This window comes from Stegodyphus dumicola, chromosome 4 (assembly GCF_044657685.1).
Source record: "Stegodyphus dumicola isolate Sdum_Otavi_A_Nest chromosome 4, ASM4465768v1".
Taxonomy (NCBI): Eukaryota; Metazoa; Arthropoda; class Arachnida; order Araneae; family Eresidae; genus Stegodyphus; species Stegodyphus dumicola.
In genome coordinates, this window is record NC_140771.1 from 82,678,152 (window position 1) to 82,695,648 (window position 17,497).

Consider the following 17,497-nt stretch of genomic DNA (forward strand, 5'->3'; position numbering starts at 1 on the left):
CAGTCCAGTCACATTAATGTAACCACCTGTGAAATGCCAAAATAACATACTTTCGCAGAGCGAACCGCTGCCAGACGTACAGGAGGAGAGTCAATTAGGCTCTTGAAGGTGTTCACTGGGATGCTGATCCATGTCGACTCCAGCGAAGCTGCGCTATGTTACGCAGTTGAGGATCCATGGTGCGAACAACCCGTTTGATGTGGTTCCACAGATTCTCGACTGAGTTTAAGTACGGAGAGTTTAGTGGCCAGCAGAGCACGGTAAACTCACCCTGGTGCTCTTCGAACCACGCACGCACACTGCGAGCTGTATGAAGCTTCGCATTCTCCTGCTGGTAGATGCCATCATTCTGAGTAAAAACTATTTGTATGTAGGGGTGGACATGGTCTGCAAGGATAGATGTGTATTTCTGTTGATCCGTCGTGCCTTCCACAATGCTGAGTGCATCCAGAGAATGCCACGAAAACATTCCCCAGATCATAATGCTTCCTCTTCGAGCTTGAACCCTTCCGGCAGTTGTTGCAGGTTGTTTGTCTTCCAACGTTTCATACCGTATACTCCAACGTCCATCTGTCCGATCGAGCATGAAACGTGTTTCATCAGAAAAAAGCTTTCGTCCAGCTTTTGTCGCCGATGAACTGCAGTCAGCATAGGAGCTTTAATCAGGCGTCTGCTGCGGAGGCCCATACGCAGCAAAGTCCGCTGCACCGGCGTTGAGACGACACTGTTGAAACCACCTTGGTTCATCTTGGCGGTCAGTTGCTCAACGGTTGAACGTCTATTCGCCGGAATGCATCTCCGCAGCCGTTGTTCACCTCTGTCATCTATGGCCCATGGTGCACCACATTTGCCTCACCGCTGATTTTGGATAGTGTCATTTTGCTATGCACTGTATAAATTTGCCACGGCAGCACGCGAATACGGTTTAGAAAATTAGCCGTTTCGAAAAGGCTTCCACACGCCCCAAAAGATAATGATCATGCAATTTTGGACGTCAGATAAATCGCTTCGTTTCTGCATTACGCAAACAAGTTCAATTCTCTCGGACATCCTTTATATACGTTCCACTGCAATGTGCTGCCATCTGCCATCTGTGATTGGTTATTTCACTTTGACGTTGAAAGTAGGTGGTGACGTCGAAAGAAGGTCACATTAATGTGACTGGAATGAGTGATTACAACTAGCTACCGCTGGCAGAATCCAAGCACACTACGCTAGAGCCAGGAACTGTCTCTCCTCGGTTCCAAAAAACCTGAGTTTAAATGCATCACAAATTAGTATGCAATCTGACGATAACTCGCTATGAATGTAGTAGGATCTGAAGCTTCCGATTACAAAAGAAACACTTTAAATAATTTAATAATAATAATAAAATAAACTAATGTCATAGAAAATCCAGAAATTGCGTTTATATATTGGTATTCTTATGTTATCAACACTGAATTAAAAAAGTATGTAACTTAGAACTTGATGGTACACATGTTATTTAGCTAGGTAGCTTGTATTGAACATGCGTATATATGTATATTGTGTATACACACATACATAGTACACATTGCATACATGAATCCAGAACATACACGTATGCATGCATACATTTCTCAATTCCGTCCCAATAACAGAACAGTTGAAAAGTACCCTCATATTTTATGGAAACTTCTTTGCTATTTTCGAATTCATTTTTATTATTTTTTTGCGTGATATCTGCACGTACGGACAGAGTAAAAGACTCTTTATTCTAAAACATATTGCAAATTGGTTTCAAAATGGATTAAGAATGAATTTTTCATTACGTCTGTACGTACGTATGTATGTCGCATAACTCAGAAAAAATTAACCGCATACACATTGAAATTTGTACATGGGTCTGCTGTGACATCTACATAGTTATGAACCTCTCTTTTTTACTGGGGTTTATAATTATTTTACCTCCTCATATCTACCCCTCTTACCCGATTTATATTTTCGCAATCGTTCGTTGTAGACATATACTTCATAATACAAAACGCGGCGGAAGATAATTTATTATCATCAGTATTTTGGCACTGGGTCTCGTTTCTGTCTCCCCAATTGCTCTATTTAAGTGAGAAAAATACAAAGAATTATCATCATCCCCGCTGCGTCCTATTATTATGTAACTGGTAGCGGGTCCAGCTTGCAGTCAAAACATCATGGTGTGAATCCCGAAGTGGGCAAAGCTCATTTTTCATGTTTTCAGCTCCTAAAATAAAATCTAATAGCTTCACAATCAGCAATTCAATCAGCAGTTCTGTTACTGAAATTTTCACACAGGTGACATGATTTTTCTCCGAATCTTTCGAAAAGTAGACAGAACGCTTTTTATTCAACATCAGTGGGCACCACATAGCTTACTTGTAAGCCTATTAAATTATGCACATTTTTACTGCACTTCATTTAAACTTATTTCCTCGAATTATTCTAGCTTAATAAACCGATCAGTAGTATTATAAATGACGAAAATATTCGTGTTTCGGTAATTTCAAAATTAAAAAAAAATTGATTTGGACAAGTAATGAAATAAAACTTTTAATGCGGTCTCCCGGTTCCTATATTTATATTTAGAAAAAGTTTATACTCTTTATGAAAAAATAAGAAGTTTGACTTCTGTACGATAAGCACTGATAAGGATATTTAATTTCAAAATTTGCAGTTTTTGATGTCATTTTCAACTCTACTGATCGGTTTATTAAGCTAGAATAATTCGAGGAAATAAGTTTAAATGAAGTGCAGTAAAAATGTGCATAATTTAATAGGCTTACAAGTAAGCTATGTGGTGCCCACTGATGTTGAATAAAAAGCGTTCTGTCTACTTTTCGAAAGATTCGGAGAAAAATCATGTCACCTGTGTGAAAATTTCAGTAACAGAACTGCTGATTGAATTGCTGATTGTGAAGCTATTAGATTTTATTTTAGGAGCTGAAAACATGAAAAATGAGCTTTGCCCACTTCGGGATTCACACCATGATGTTTTGACTGCAAGCTGGACCCGCTACCAGTTACATAATAATAGGACGCAGCGGGGATGATGATAATTCTTTGTATTTTTCTCACTTAAATAGAGCAATTGGGGAGACAGAAACGAGACCCAGTGCCAAAATACTGATGATAACAAATTATCTTCCGCCGCGTTTTCTTCGGGAGCTATTGTAGAGTTATTATGGTTTTTAAGATAGAAAACAAGAGAAATAAACCATAGTCTGGCTGGACTTCAAACGGCAGATCATGTATCAGTTAGAAAAGTATATGGGACACCAGAATTTCACCGGTGGTCCTACAGGTATATTCTAACTTCGCTATACTTTCAACTTCGCCCTTGTACTGTGAGGAACATGCCAGGAGACGGATCCCAAGACCTCCGACTCCTTTTCCCTTACTGCCAAACTGCTTGAGAAGACTTACCAGTATTTAGAGTTACCAGTATTTTAAAGCGTCTTCATGTCACTCAATATATCCCTGCCTTCTCAAAATAATCCAAATGATATGCAGCCAGCATCTTCAGCCACTATACCGAACAGGTGGGCTACTAGTTACAACACAAGAACATACACGTAGAAAAGCGGTAATACCTTGTAAATGTGCTCTTTAAAGAAAAAACATATGAAGTTACGTAATTCGAAGCAATGGAAGTGCATGTTGTAATACAAATGGATTTAAAGCATCTTTCAACCAGTCGACAAAATGTCAAAGCTTCATTCTTCATAAATAATAATGATCCCTATCATGGTTACTATCACTTTATTTCTCAGATTCCTTTTTCTTTGATCCCGTTGTTCTCTCTAATCAAGATATTCTAAGGTTTATTCAGCTTGTCACTCATCGAAAGTTGGGTTCCAGTAGCTTCAGCGAACTCTCTTGCAATGTGCTAGTTGTCTATTCATGTTAGCAATAGTTGCTCAATAACGGTCCTGAAAATCTGTAGTGGCATATATTCGACCTTGAGTTGGTTTTCTGCATACACCACAAATGTCCTTAAGCGCCGCCCAACCGGGATAGTGATTAGCAACGCTGACTGCCATACCGAAGGGCCGGGTTCGAATCCTGGAGAAGGCATGGATTTTTGTAAATGTGCAATATCTGTGCAGCATGGGAGCTCTCTAAACATGCAGCGAAGCCGCTTCTCGAGAGGATTTTCGTCGAGAGGCTAATAGTAGGAGAAGAGGAGTGGGAGACCCTCGGCCTTCCCGGGGTGTTCTTTATCTAAATTGGGGGCGGAAGTGAGCAAAGTCGTACTGTCACCTTCATAGTGCTCGGAGCTCTGTATGGTGCCAATGACATGGCCCAATCTTGCATTCCTTGCCTCGATGAATTTCGTGGGCTTGTTTTGATGTTGCTGTCATACAAATGAGATGAGTCACGACAGCTACAATAGGTCTTTAAGCCGTTTTTAGATTTTTGACAAGATGCTTTTGGATGCTTTTAGAGCTTGTGACGGCATGATCAACGTTAAGCTATAGACTAAAAGTATCATCACATCACGTAAAAAGTGACACCATCAATGGGATCAAGAAAGACAAGGCCTCAAAACATTTCAGTTTTTTTCCAAAAGGTCAATGTTATATCAGCGTATAACATTGATATAATCAATCGTTATATCAGCGTATTTTATATCGCAATACATATTGGACATGGCCCCTTCCCCATTTATTTCAATGACAGAAATTTAGCAATCGCTGATCTGTGTGTATGTACGGAAATGGGACATCTTGACCACTACCTCTTTATATGTCCTCTAACTAAGAGATTTCACATTAAACACCCAAATAATTATGATGTCAAATTTAAATAGTTCTTGGTACAAATCAGAAAGTGTAAGATGGTAAACATAAAAGCAATTTTTACACAAGAAACACCTTTCTTCCGTCTGCTTATGACTACAACAGCTTTTTTTTATTTGGGAAATAACTCAATTATTAGTATTTTATTTTTCTTGTCTGAAAAGAGGCCGAAAAGTTTAAATCTACAAACAAAATAAATAAAAAAATCTAAAGCAAATTTTGAAAAAAATCGGTTTAACATACTGAACTGTCATCGACAAACAGTTTAAGTACAAAATTTGAATTCGATAGCTTATCAGGAAGTAAGTTAAAAATCGATGACGAAATTTCAATCACAGTGAAACACCATGAGTGAACTAAATAAAAGCTTATAAAAATTGAGAAATAAATTATCTTTCACACAAAAGAATGGAATATGGATATTAAATGACTTTTTTATACGGCTTATGAAATTACATATATTTTTGCTGCACTTCATTTAAACTTATTTCTTCGAACTATTCTAACTTAATCGATCTCTCAAGGCAAGTTGAAAATGACACCAAAAATTGCAAATTTCGAAATCAAATATTCCTGTCAGTTTTTGTCGTACGGGAGTCGTTAAAATTTCCTTTTTTCATAATGAGTATAAAATTTTCCCAAATATAAATTTAGGAACCGGAAGACTGCATTCGAAGTTAGATGTCGCTATATGTTAATTTTTTTTTTAATGAACAGTGCCAAACCACAAATGTTTTTGTCATTTAAAACACTTCTGTATATGACTACAACAAACAATTGTAAAAATAAAGACCGTATAATGATTTTTAATCCGGGCAAGGAATGTGTGTGTATATGCATATGTATATATAGGGTGGTTATAAGGAAACTTTGCCAACATCTGCAGTTCTAGCATCCGTTCCGGTTAACCGATCGACATGATACTGCAAGTACAGTTATTTGGAGGTATGCGTTCGAGATTCTATGAATGGCAACGCCAACTTTTTCCGTCAGAAAATGTTCAACGCATGCGAAAACAGCGTTGGAACGAATGCGAAAACCGGTTGGAACGGTACCGATATGTCCCAAAACGGATGTGTTATGCATACACACACACACACACACACACACACACACACACACAAAAAAAAAAAAAAAAAAAAAAAAAGACTTCTGAAAACCAGCCAACGAAACACGATCTGGATTCACGCAGAAAATTTGCATATGACAGAGACAAGACACAGATCACTGATGACAACACATATCGGACAAAAGAATACCTTTATTTAGATCAAACATTTTCCACATGGGTGCCGTCACAGGCAAGTGTGCATTGCATGCGGGAGACGGTGGACAAAACAGCTGAACGCAACATGGCCTGAGGGATGTTTGCAATCCCACACCGTATAGAATCCTTTAAATCCGACAAAGTTTACTGACTGCACATGTTTGCAGTTGATTTGTGATATCCCCCCCAAAAAAAACAGCAATTAAAAGGCGTCAAATCGGGGGGGGGATAATTTTTTCTTGATGTGTATGCATAGATGTCACGAAACAATACAATCTGAAACCATTTTACGATCTGTTTTGGAATAAAGAGTCCTTTATTCTGTCCGTATGTGGAGAAATCACGCAGACAAAATAGTCAAAATGGATATTTCCATTGAAATTCAATTTTCGCACTACAACCAATTCAAAATCACAAAACTTCGTTTACTTCGTACGATTAAGTAAATAGGCGAAGATTTGACACTTACTTGTAGAAAAGGAGGCAAATGAAGGCATGCAGCAAAATGTTCACGAAGTGATATCCAAAGGGGGCGAGACCGTGGACGGCATAGTTCAGTCGAAAACTCAGGACAGTAAGTGGACGGTAAGACTTGTGACTGTGATCCTACAAAAGAAATATTAGATAAATTTCAAATTTAACAGAATGCTAATTCATCTGCATGTAAATAATCATAGCCTTTGGGAGACATTTCTTCATATTTAAAACATCAAAGAGGATATTTCAAAGAAAATTCACTTTTCCTTGTTAAAACATCAGAGGGAATTTATTCGCATCCTATTGTTAAAAACATCAAAGAAAATAGTAACTCGAGTACATGTTTCTATTAATTATTTGTATAATGTCGTTTTAGAGGCAGCCCGAAAGATTCGTTTTCCTACATGACAGATTTTCTCTTGAGATCTTACTTAATTAAAATGAATTTGAAAATGACCTAATTTGAAGGAAGTGGAAATTTGTTACATTATCAGGTTCAATGTTCCGTCTAACCTTCTTCGGGAACATGCAAGGACCTGACTCGAAACAGAGAGCTTACTAAAACTATGTTCAAAACTGTGGGAAGTAGACAGGATACACAAGAAGGGTATACCCTTTATTTTTCTCTATTTACAATAACTTCCGTACTTCGGAAATACACAGACACGCTACTTGGGGTCAAAACGTAAAAGTATAAAAATAAAACTAAACTCTAATTTAATTTTAAAATAATAAACGTGGAAGATTGGTCTTATCTTAACAGGAAACCGTATGTAGTACAGAGAGAACTGTGAACACTACAATACGTTTAAAAATTATCAAGAGGATTAAAACCTCTGGCCTGGACGGCAACCAGCAACTGAGTAAAACTTCTAAGGTAAGCGGCCTGCTTCGACTAACTGCTTCCTCTCTCTCGCTTGGCAAAAAGACACAACTTAAATACTTGGCGTTCGCCAGACAAACTTTGCATAAATACTTTAACGCTTATAATTCTGGCCGGAAGTAGAAAATAAGAAGTGATAGTAAAGATTTAAAATAAAATAAACGTTAGTAAAACTTAAGATCCTTACATACTTCCCGCCAGAGTTAATTAGTTTGAGGTCTAAAACGACCTTGTTGAAAACTTTTAGCTCTAGAATCTAACGCGAGGCCAATCTTTTACAAACATTTTTCGCTAGAAACTAGAAATTTAAAAGAAAGAAATTTGTTTTTACAATAGCAGCTCCAAGGACACACAAATTTTTTTCATCTGTACTGCATCTAAACAGGAGCTTTTATTCAAATCTGCTTCCTTCCAGAGATCTGGAAGGAAAACTAGTTTAATGAAATGGTACACAATGAAATGGCAAGTAACATGTATAATTATATTTCTCTTAACATTCTTATTTCATTCATAACTATTTTAGTTATCTCTCCCCGTGCTCTCTGACATGTGTTGTAAAAGAACACCAAACACGAATGTGTTTCTGTCTACGTGTTCAACACTTCCTCCTACAATCCAAACACTAACGTGTTAAAATTCAACATACCAAGACCTCGTAACACACCCTAATTTCAACTCTAAACCCTGAGGTACTATTCTGAAAGTGGCTAACTCTGACGTGTAGCGTCAGAGAGCCTAACTACATCATTCAACCTTTAACACATATTCACCATGATTTAGTCTTTTTACAGTCACACGAATAAAAAAAAATTTAACATTACTTTCACTTTTACCATATCACGGTATTTCTTAACATTTAAAATAACAGTTCACATTGTATATAAGAACATATTAACATGCCGTTAATTTTACACATTTAAAAACATACATTAGTAGTACATTGTTAACTTCTATTCTTTTCAAAGCAAGTGCCAATTCTTTCTACATTGAAATACTACATTTCAAAAAGTCTTTCAGACTAAACTTCTTTCTTGCTAGAATGTTTTAAATAAAATTTATACAATAACCTTTTACAATATTTAAGTCTTTACACAACGCTATTATACATCAACTTTAGTTTTACGCGCGAGTAATTGAAAAACATAATATCAAAATCGGTAACAACTGATTTCTCGCCCTTTTGGCGATAAAGGTAGACCTCGCATGAGGTAAAACTTCTTGAAATCTGCCACTTGCAGTAAGAATGAAAGATTAACTTAAGTTTGCAAAGTAACATAAAATTTTACTTATCTTTGTGATATTCGGACATTCTTTTCTGGGTCCAGTCCTTAAAGGTAGTGCAGATAGTTGTTTGATTTATCCTCCTTCTTGTACGGGCTCGCCCTTCAGTGCGTTCCTCTAGATGCTTCCTTTTTTCTCCAGTTCGGTCACCCTTGAATACATTCTTTTTCGCTTCTGCCTGTGGTCTTGGTCGTTTGATGGCAGCTGGTCTTGGCGGAACCGGGAAACTTCTTTCGTGTTCCTGCTTGGACCTGGTTGCTGGCAGTTCAAATTTTCCTTGTAACGTTTCCTCCGCCGCTGATGGCCCTTCCGCAGTTCGGCGACATTTGCTGCGGAGAGTCCTGTCGGATGAGTAGATCTTCCGTTTTAGAGCCGGGTTATAGTTGCCGTCATTTCTCCTGGTTCTCTTTGCATACGTCATCCTTCTCCCTTCTTCATTCTGGGGGTGTTCGCGAACTCTCTTTTCTGGACGGTGGAACGGCTTCTTTTTTTTGCTACCTTCAATTTTTCCGCGGGGAAACTTTCTTTTCACTTGCTCCTGCCTCTTAATGGCTTGCCCTTGTACTTGTCGTTTTTCTACCTTTGGAGCTTGTGCCTGCGGTGTCTGCCGTGCCGGATCCTGCAAAAGATCTGAAAATATTTGCATTTTATTACGATCATAGTACGGTTTCATTTGATCAATGTTTGAGGAGCAGGTTTCACCATTTCTCGCTTTTAACACTACTACAGCGTGAGTTATTTTTTCTATAATATAAGGTCCTTCAAATCGTGGATAAAATTTGGCAGTTTTATTTTATGGTGCTGAAGAAAGTGAATGCTTAATTTTTAAAATTTCATCCCCTACTTTATAAGTTACTCCCCGTCGTTTCAAGTCGTAAGATAGTTTCTGTTTTCTCTGTGCTACTTCAGTATTCTTCTTTGCTTCCTTAAGTAGTTTTTCTATATCACCCATTTTAAATTCTGGGGCTCTTTGTTGCACATAAAATAATTTATCTAACGGCGTTATAATCTTTCTGCCTAGAAATAACTCAGCAGGAGTTTTGCCCGTTGTATCATGTCTTGCGGTCCTAAGGGCGAAAGCAAATTCATTGACATAGTTATCCCAGCTTTTATGAAAATTTTTAACATAACTACGGATAATTTTCACTATATTTCTATTGACCCGTTCCGCTATATTTGATTGCGGCCGATACGGGACCATTTTTAAATGACGTATGCCCAGTTTTTGGCACATGTCTTCAAATACATTACTTACAAATTGAGGACCATTATCCGATATAACTTTTAGGGGCCCCCCGTATTTTAAAATATATTTATTTAAAATAGAATCAGTAACTAATTTCGCGAAGGCTCGTTTTAAGGGAACAATTTCGGTCCATTTACTAAAATGATTAACCATAACAAGGAGATAGCGACTTTTATTTAACTGACTTTTTGGGAAAGGGCCCAATAAATCGATGCCAATTATTTCATTTGGAAATTCGGATTTAATACTATTTAGAAACTCGGCCGGGCAGAAATTAATATAATTAACTGCTTGACATGTTGGGCAGGACTGGACATACGCCCTTGTTAACTTTTGCAGTTCAGGAAACTAGACTGCCTCGCGTACGCGTTGGATAGTTTTTCGAATACCAGCATGAGAAGCTAAAGGGCTGTCATGGAGCTCCTGCAGGATATTTAATCTAAGACTAGCTGGGATAACAGGTCGAAATTCGTTGTTGGAATTCGTAGTTTTTGTATAGAATAATAGAGCATCTATTAGTTCGTAATGGGTCGTCCTATTTCTTATCGCCGCAATATCTTGGTGGCTAAAATTTTCAGAATCCTTTAAATACTCATAAATGCTTCCAAACTCAGGATCCTTACCCAGTTCGGTTATTACAGTTTCCCGGGAATTTATTGTACATGCTGTGAGCATTGACACCTTTACAGTATTACCTTGTTCATCTATTTTAATTCTTGATAGGGCATCTGCTACGATATTTTCCTTTCCGGGGGTATGCTTGATTACCAGATTATATTCTTGTAGCTTGAGTGCCCATTTTATTAACCTTGGGGATACGTTTTTCCCTGAGTACAATCTAGTTACCGCCGCATGATCAGAGTACACTGTTATTGGCGCCTTTCCAAAATAGACTCGGAACTTTTGCACTGCTAACAGAACTGCAAGTTGCCTCTCTCTCGGTCGCGGAATAGTTTCTTTGTGTTTGATTTAAAGTTCGGCTAAAAAATGCCACGGGCTGCTGATTTTGCGAAAGTACCGCTCCTACCGCATAATCCGAAGCATCCGCTGAAATTTCTAAATTCTCATCCTTTTCAGGAAATTTCAACACAGGGGCTTGCGTTAATGCTTGTTTTAATTTTTCGAAAGCACTATTGCGTTCGGCCGTCCACGAGAATCTTGCCTTTTTCCTTTTTAATTTTAACAATGGTTCAGCAATAGCTTAAAAATTTTTTATAAAGGACCTATAATATGAATAATGTCCTAGAAAAGAAGAGAGCTTCTTCGCCGTGTTTGGAGTCGGATACTTTTGTACAGCGATTATTTTTGATTCGTCTGTCTCTATTCCTTTCTGAGATATCTTGTAACCTAAATATTTTAATTCAGGGCTCCAAATTTGCACTTTTCGACATTAACTTTTAGACCGGCCTCATTTAATAAAGAAAACACCTGTCTTAAATCCTGTACGTGTTGGTCGAGATTATCACTAGTAATAATGATATCGTCTAAATAGATAAATGTGGACTTTCCAAGAACAGGCCTTAACACAATGTCCACATATCGCTGAAATGTTGCCGGGGCCCCTGAAAGGCCAAACGGCATACGCAAAAATGCATAAGTGCCAGACTTGGTTATAAAAGCAGTCTTAGGCACGTCCTCAGGCCTAACCCCTATTTGAAAATGACCAGTCGTTAAGTCTAAAGTCGTCATATATTTGGTGGATGTTATGTTCCTTAGAATTTCTTCAATTATAGGTAACGGATATACCGGATATTTAGTTATGGAGTTTAATTTACGGTAATCAATTGCGAATCTCCACCTTTTTGGATGTGTCAAAGGATAGTCATTATTTTTCTTACATAAAACCACCGGGCTAGCATAACTACTTGAGATGGGCGTTATGATCTTTTTACGTAGCATATCGGTGATATGCCATTCTATAATTTTTTCCTTATTCTTATCATACCGGTATGCTTTGTCGCGAACTGGCATTGAAACTCCGGTGTCAATACTATGGTTAGTAACCTGAGTAAATCCTGGAATATCACTAAATACCGAAGCAAATTCACTTACCACTTGTCGGATTCTTCCTTGCTCGTCATTAGGCAGGTGGTCAAGATTTAACATCGGCGGTTCAGCCTTTTCTGCACGAACTGGTTTCATCGTCAGCTTAAGGGACGCTTCATTAAAATCCAGCGTTGCTTGTGCGTCTGAAAGAAAATCTATTCCTAAAATTATATGTGCTTGCAGATTCTTTACTATAAAAAACATCAACTTTACTTGTTCGTCCTTGATACGGACATATAGCGGTACTTTACCTATACACTTACATAGTTCTCCTTGCGCCGCTAACACTGTCGTATTATCCGAATTATATATGCGGTATTTCCGAAAATACTTCCTAAAAAAATCTTCTGCCACACAGGAACACTGCGCGCCTGTATCCAGGAGTGCGGTGGCTGGGATATTATTCACCAACACTTCAATCTTCGGAAGAGTCATATTTTTCAACATTACTGTATTTAACTTGAAGGAAGAGGGGTTTTCGTGGCCTTCGGATTTCCGCACCCTCTCGTCAGCAGAAATCCGTTTTAGTTTAAATTATTTTTCCTTTCCGTGCTTTCCTTCTTTTTCCACTGGCCTTGAGACTTTTTTCCTGGATTGCTATTGAACTGTCGACGTTCGCCGGCAGTTTTTGAATGCTCGGGTTTCCTTGCCCACTGATTCGCTTTGCTTCAATAGCCGTGTGCTTGAGTTTGCTGTAGTCTTGGCGCACTAAATTGGTTTCGCTGTTGATATTGGCGTCTTCTTTCAATGTCCGCCGTTCTTCTACTTTCAAACTGGATTGCTAGCTCAAATACCTTTTCCAGTGTAGTCGGATTTCTTAATTCAATAAAGTCTTGCACTCCATACAAGAGTTTGAAGACGTGAATTTTTCTTAAAATAAAGCTTGAGAGGTTTTCGATTCTTTGTTGATATATACTAAAAAGTTCCGTTTCTAATTTCGCACGATCCCTTACAACAGGAAAGGCTTTTAGTAGGGCAGTCTTGAAATTCTCGTAAGTATAGGTGGGACTTCCTGCTTGACCCAAGAGACTTCTGCCTATACACTTGAACCAGTTAAGCGCTTGGCCCCTCAAAGCGCTGGTAGCTAAGGTACTTTTTGAAATTCGTGCACGGGGTAGAGCATGAAGTGGTCATCCAATTTTTCCAAAAAACTGGTTACCGGTGAGTTTCCATTTAATGTTGCTTCTGGTTTCATCGAAGCACGCATGGTCTGGACGATGTAACCAAATCCTTCCAGGGCGGCAGCTGGCATCTCTGGATTCTGAGCCGTTTCTGCAGGCAGCACAGGTTCTTCTTGAAACTCGGCCATGGTTATTCTTCTTCGTTGGGCGCCACTATCAGGTTCAATGTTCCGTCTAACCTTCTTCGGGAACATGCAAGGACCTGACTCGGAACAGAGAGCTTACTAAAACTATGTTCAAAACTGTGGGAAGTAGACAGGATACACAAGAAGGGTATACCCTTTATTTTTCTCTATTTACAATAACTTCCGTACTTCGGAAATACACAGACCCGCTACTTGGGGTCAAAACGTAAAAGTATAAAAATAAAACTAAACTCTAATTTAATTTTAAAATAATAAACGTGGAAGATTGGTCTTATCTTAACAGGAAACCGTATGTAGTACAAAGAACTGTGAACACTACAATACGTTTAAAAATTATCAAGAGGATTAAAACCTCTGGCCTGGACGGCAACCAGCAACTGAGTAAAACTTCTAAGGTAAGCGGCCTGCTTCGACTAACTGCTTCCTCTCTCTCGCTTGGCAAAAAGACACAACTTAAATACTTGGCGTTCGCCAGACAAACTTTGCATAAATACTTTAACGCTTATAATTCTGGCCGGAAGTAGAAAATAAGAAGTGATAGTAAAGATTTAAAATAAAATAAACGTTAGTAAAACTTAAGATCCTTACAACATAAAGCAAACATATTTCGGGTACAAATCTTTTTCTCTAAGTAACAGAATCCTCATAGTTATAGCCAAATTTGAATGTACAAATTTTGATGAAAAGTCATTCTCAGACATTTTTCCAGTGGAGACGACTTGTATAAATTAGAATGTTCTGGCGACCACCTTACTCACGCCTCTTTGAAATCAATCTTTTAGCAAATGTTACTAAAAGTATACATGTATTTAAAAATATAGATAATTCAAACTTTTTTCTCTTATAGAGTTATTACAACAATTAGGCTTCGAATCCTAATTGTTATAATTGTTATAATCCTAATTGTTATATCCTAATCCTAATTGTTATAATTGTTCCTAATTGTTATAATCCTAATTGTTAATATTAAACAATTAGGCTTCGAATCCCGATGTTCATTAAAATTTTTTGAAGTGCATTTCCAAAAAAGTTTTTTTTTCCCGAATTATAGCGCTATCAAACGTGAATTTCAACATTTGTGATTCTGCTGCAAAATATTTATCCCTGCAGAAATTTGAATTCACATTCTTCCGTTGCAAGCAAATTCCACAAATACTCTCTCGATTATCCAGCTGCAGATTATCCGTCAGTGGTGATGCCCATGCACGCACATTCAGCGTTATGTGCGAAACTGTGTAAAGAGTAAATAATCGTAAACTGGAGCACGCTCCAAAAACCGTTGGATTACGTCTTTAGGTTTAGTTGCAACGATAACCATGTGCATAGTTGAAGGTACGGTTTCGATCGATCTCTGTGAATTCTTTTCCATATGTATTTTCGTGCATATTTTCTTTTTATGCTTTAGACTGTTAATTTAAAGTTTTAGAGCTGAAATAGGTAAAGAACGCTTCAATATTGAGCACATAAAAGTTGTTTTAATATTTAAAAAAAAATAGGAATCATTCGAAAGGTTTGAACATGGTGAATCGACAAGGTACGCCGAAGAATATGGAATATCAAAAACTTCATGATAATTACTAAACATAAAAGAAAAGGTTAGAGACCTTTACTGTTCCACTCTTCTCATTACTCTTGCTGAGGAAAGTGACGATTTAATAAAGTTCTGGAAACCGTTGATTGTATTGAATGCCACATACGGAGTAACAAAAGCCTGGTTGAAAGTAAAACCAATAACACTTTTTTTTATCTCGGAGAAATTTTACTCCTAATATGTAAATCGGAGATTTATCTAATTTTAAAGAAGTCGAGGTAATAACTGAAGTTGCATGCCAAAAAATTGAAAATGTGAAATTCTTCGAAAATTTCGATCGTGAAAATATCGAGGAATATTTCAATGGCAATACGACTGAGCCGGGCTTTCAATGCTTGAGTCATCACTCAAGCACTGAAAGCCGGAATATTGTTTCAAATGTCAAAAGAACAGAAGAGGCAGTGAGTGATGCCGAAAACACAAGCGAAGAAACTATTGACAATTACATTAGCCTCGAGACAGCAGCGACTTCTTTTGAACTCAATTGGACTTTCTCGAGCTAAGGGGATTTGAATACAACGGTAAAATAGCCATTCGAAAAATACGCATTGAAATTCGTCAAATATTTAAACGTTCTCAAAAAAAAAAAAAAAAAAAAAAAAAATGTAAAATTTACTTTTTTTAAGAAATGAGCACCCACAATATGCATGAAAATTAATAGTTTGGATTATTTGTGCTTTCAAATTTTCTGTGAGCCTTTTCATTAGCATTAACTCGGATAATTGAGGGTATATCGTATTTTAAATTTCGGTTTAAGCCTAATATTGCTGCTTAGCATCATAGCTTGTAATATTTAAAAAAATAACGAAGATGCTTTCTTAAGTCGATATTTGCATTTTCACAGTTTGCAGTTTTTTCATTGCACAGTTTGGCAGAGTTTGACGACTTCCTAGCTTGTTACGCTAGTACGCTATGCTAACCTATAAGGTATTTTTCACCTTCTCGGCATACCTTCGTGGTATGGTGGTCTGCATGCTGAGCGCGTATTCCAGAGGTCCGCGGTTCGAATCCCGGCGAAGGCGTTGCTAATTTTTTATGACTCCTGCTTCCAATTTACCTAATGTCTCTACAACCCCATACGAAATGGTTTTACACAGGCTGCTAGAACTCTATAGATATTCCTTTAGGAATTTATACGCAGTCCTTTATAGAAAAGCTTCTTTACGAAATTCTATAGAAATTTTATAAAGAAACTCTATAGAAATGATGCTTTGTAAACTGATATATAGGCGGCCCTCGAGTTTTGAACATAATTAGTTCCTGAAAATGTGTGCAAATGTTAAATGTACGAAAGTAAAAAGATGTAAAAAAATTTAAATTTTAAATTTCATTTAAAAATATTTATTTACCTATACATTTAAGTAAGTTAACGAGGCGTGTTTAAGCGTTTTCAGGTGTTTTATTTACAAACTTATCAAGAGTTAGTTAAAAACCACTCTTTTTATTTTTGTTTTCTTGATCTCTACAGTATGCTGTGTCATTCTCAGCAAGATACACTTTCTTCATTGCAATCACATTCTTCCATAATAATAAAAACTTGTCGACGTGCATTTAAGGCTTCATTCTTATTTCTGAGTCTTAAAGTATTGACAATTTTTATCAGCTTTTTCTTCCTTATTTTTATCGCATATTTCATTTAACTCTTGGTCCACAGTTAAGTATTTATTTGTCAAAGGTACTGAGTGAAATTCCATCAACTCGTTAACACCTTCGTTGTTGATGTTGAAATTGAATTCATTCATTTTGCTATTTATTTTCTGCGATAGTTCTCGAAGTTTCTTCAGAATTCATAAAATCCCATATCATTTGTGGGCATAATTATTTCATGAACCTTTCACTGTTGACTCTTTTATTTAAGTCCGCGAAACTCCAGTACTTTTTATTGTGCTCAATATAGTATTGTGCTCAATATTTCTTCCAAAAATCTCTGAGCGTAGAACCACTATTCATACCAGTTGTCTTCATGGTCTATTTCATTACTGGCGCTATATATTGTCTTTTAAACGCAGCTATCACTGTTTGATATACGAACTCTGAAAGGCAGGTTGTATCAAGAAGATAAATATAGCATTGGCTTCCTCGTATAAATTCTGCAGAGATTTTAGGAAGATTAATAATGCTCTAAACTGTAAATTTTTAACTTTACAATATTGCTTAACTGCCGACAAGAAATGAAAAGTGAACCAATTTTTAAATATTTATGCAGTAACCTAGGCCTTTTATTTTATTTCCAAACGACTGGAAGAAAATTCTTTATTTTTCTCTCCTTTTCAAGGTTCAAGGATTTTCTGCTTGATAAATTAACATTGGCTTCAATTTAAAATCAAAGTTTTTGCAATATCGATAAAAGTTTTTAAATAACCGAATTTTTAAAAATGTGCGAAATATCCGATTGTGCGAAAAATCGACGGCCACCTGTAAATATTTTGTAAACCCTTTATAGAATGGTATTTGATAGAAATCTGCAAAATTTTCAAACTTTGTTCAATACAAATGTTTAGTTTTTGATGTACTATATTGGATACAGAACAGCAAAAAATAAACGTTTTATTCATAAGTGTTTAATTATTTTTAAGGGCAATT

The 17,497-nt window shown here is 37.0% G+C and overlaps 1 protein-coding gene across 4 annotated transcripts in view; it reads right to left on the reverse strand.

The window, feature by feature from the left end:
* Nucleotides 1-17,497, reverse strand: part of LOC118192354 (protein O-mannosyl-transferase TMTC3-like) — a 495,624-nt gene that overhangs the window by 185,976 nt on the left and 292,151 nt on the right. For all 4 annotated transcript variants that reach the window (XM_085815135.1, XM_085815132.1, XM_085815133.1 and 1 more), the window contains one exon: nucleotides 6,533-6,669. In XM_085815135.1, coding sequence (XP_085671261.1) covers nucleotides 6,533-6,669 — 137 coding nt within the window. The remainder of the gene's footprint in view (nucleotides 1-6,532; nucleotides 6,670-17,497) is intronic.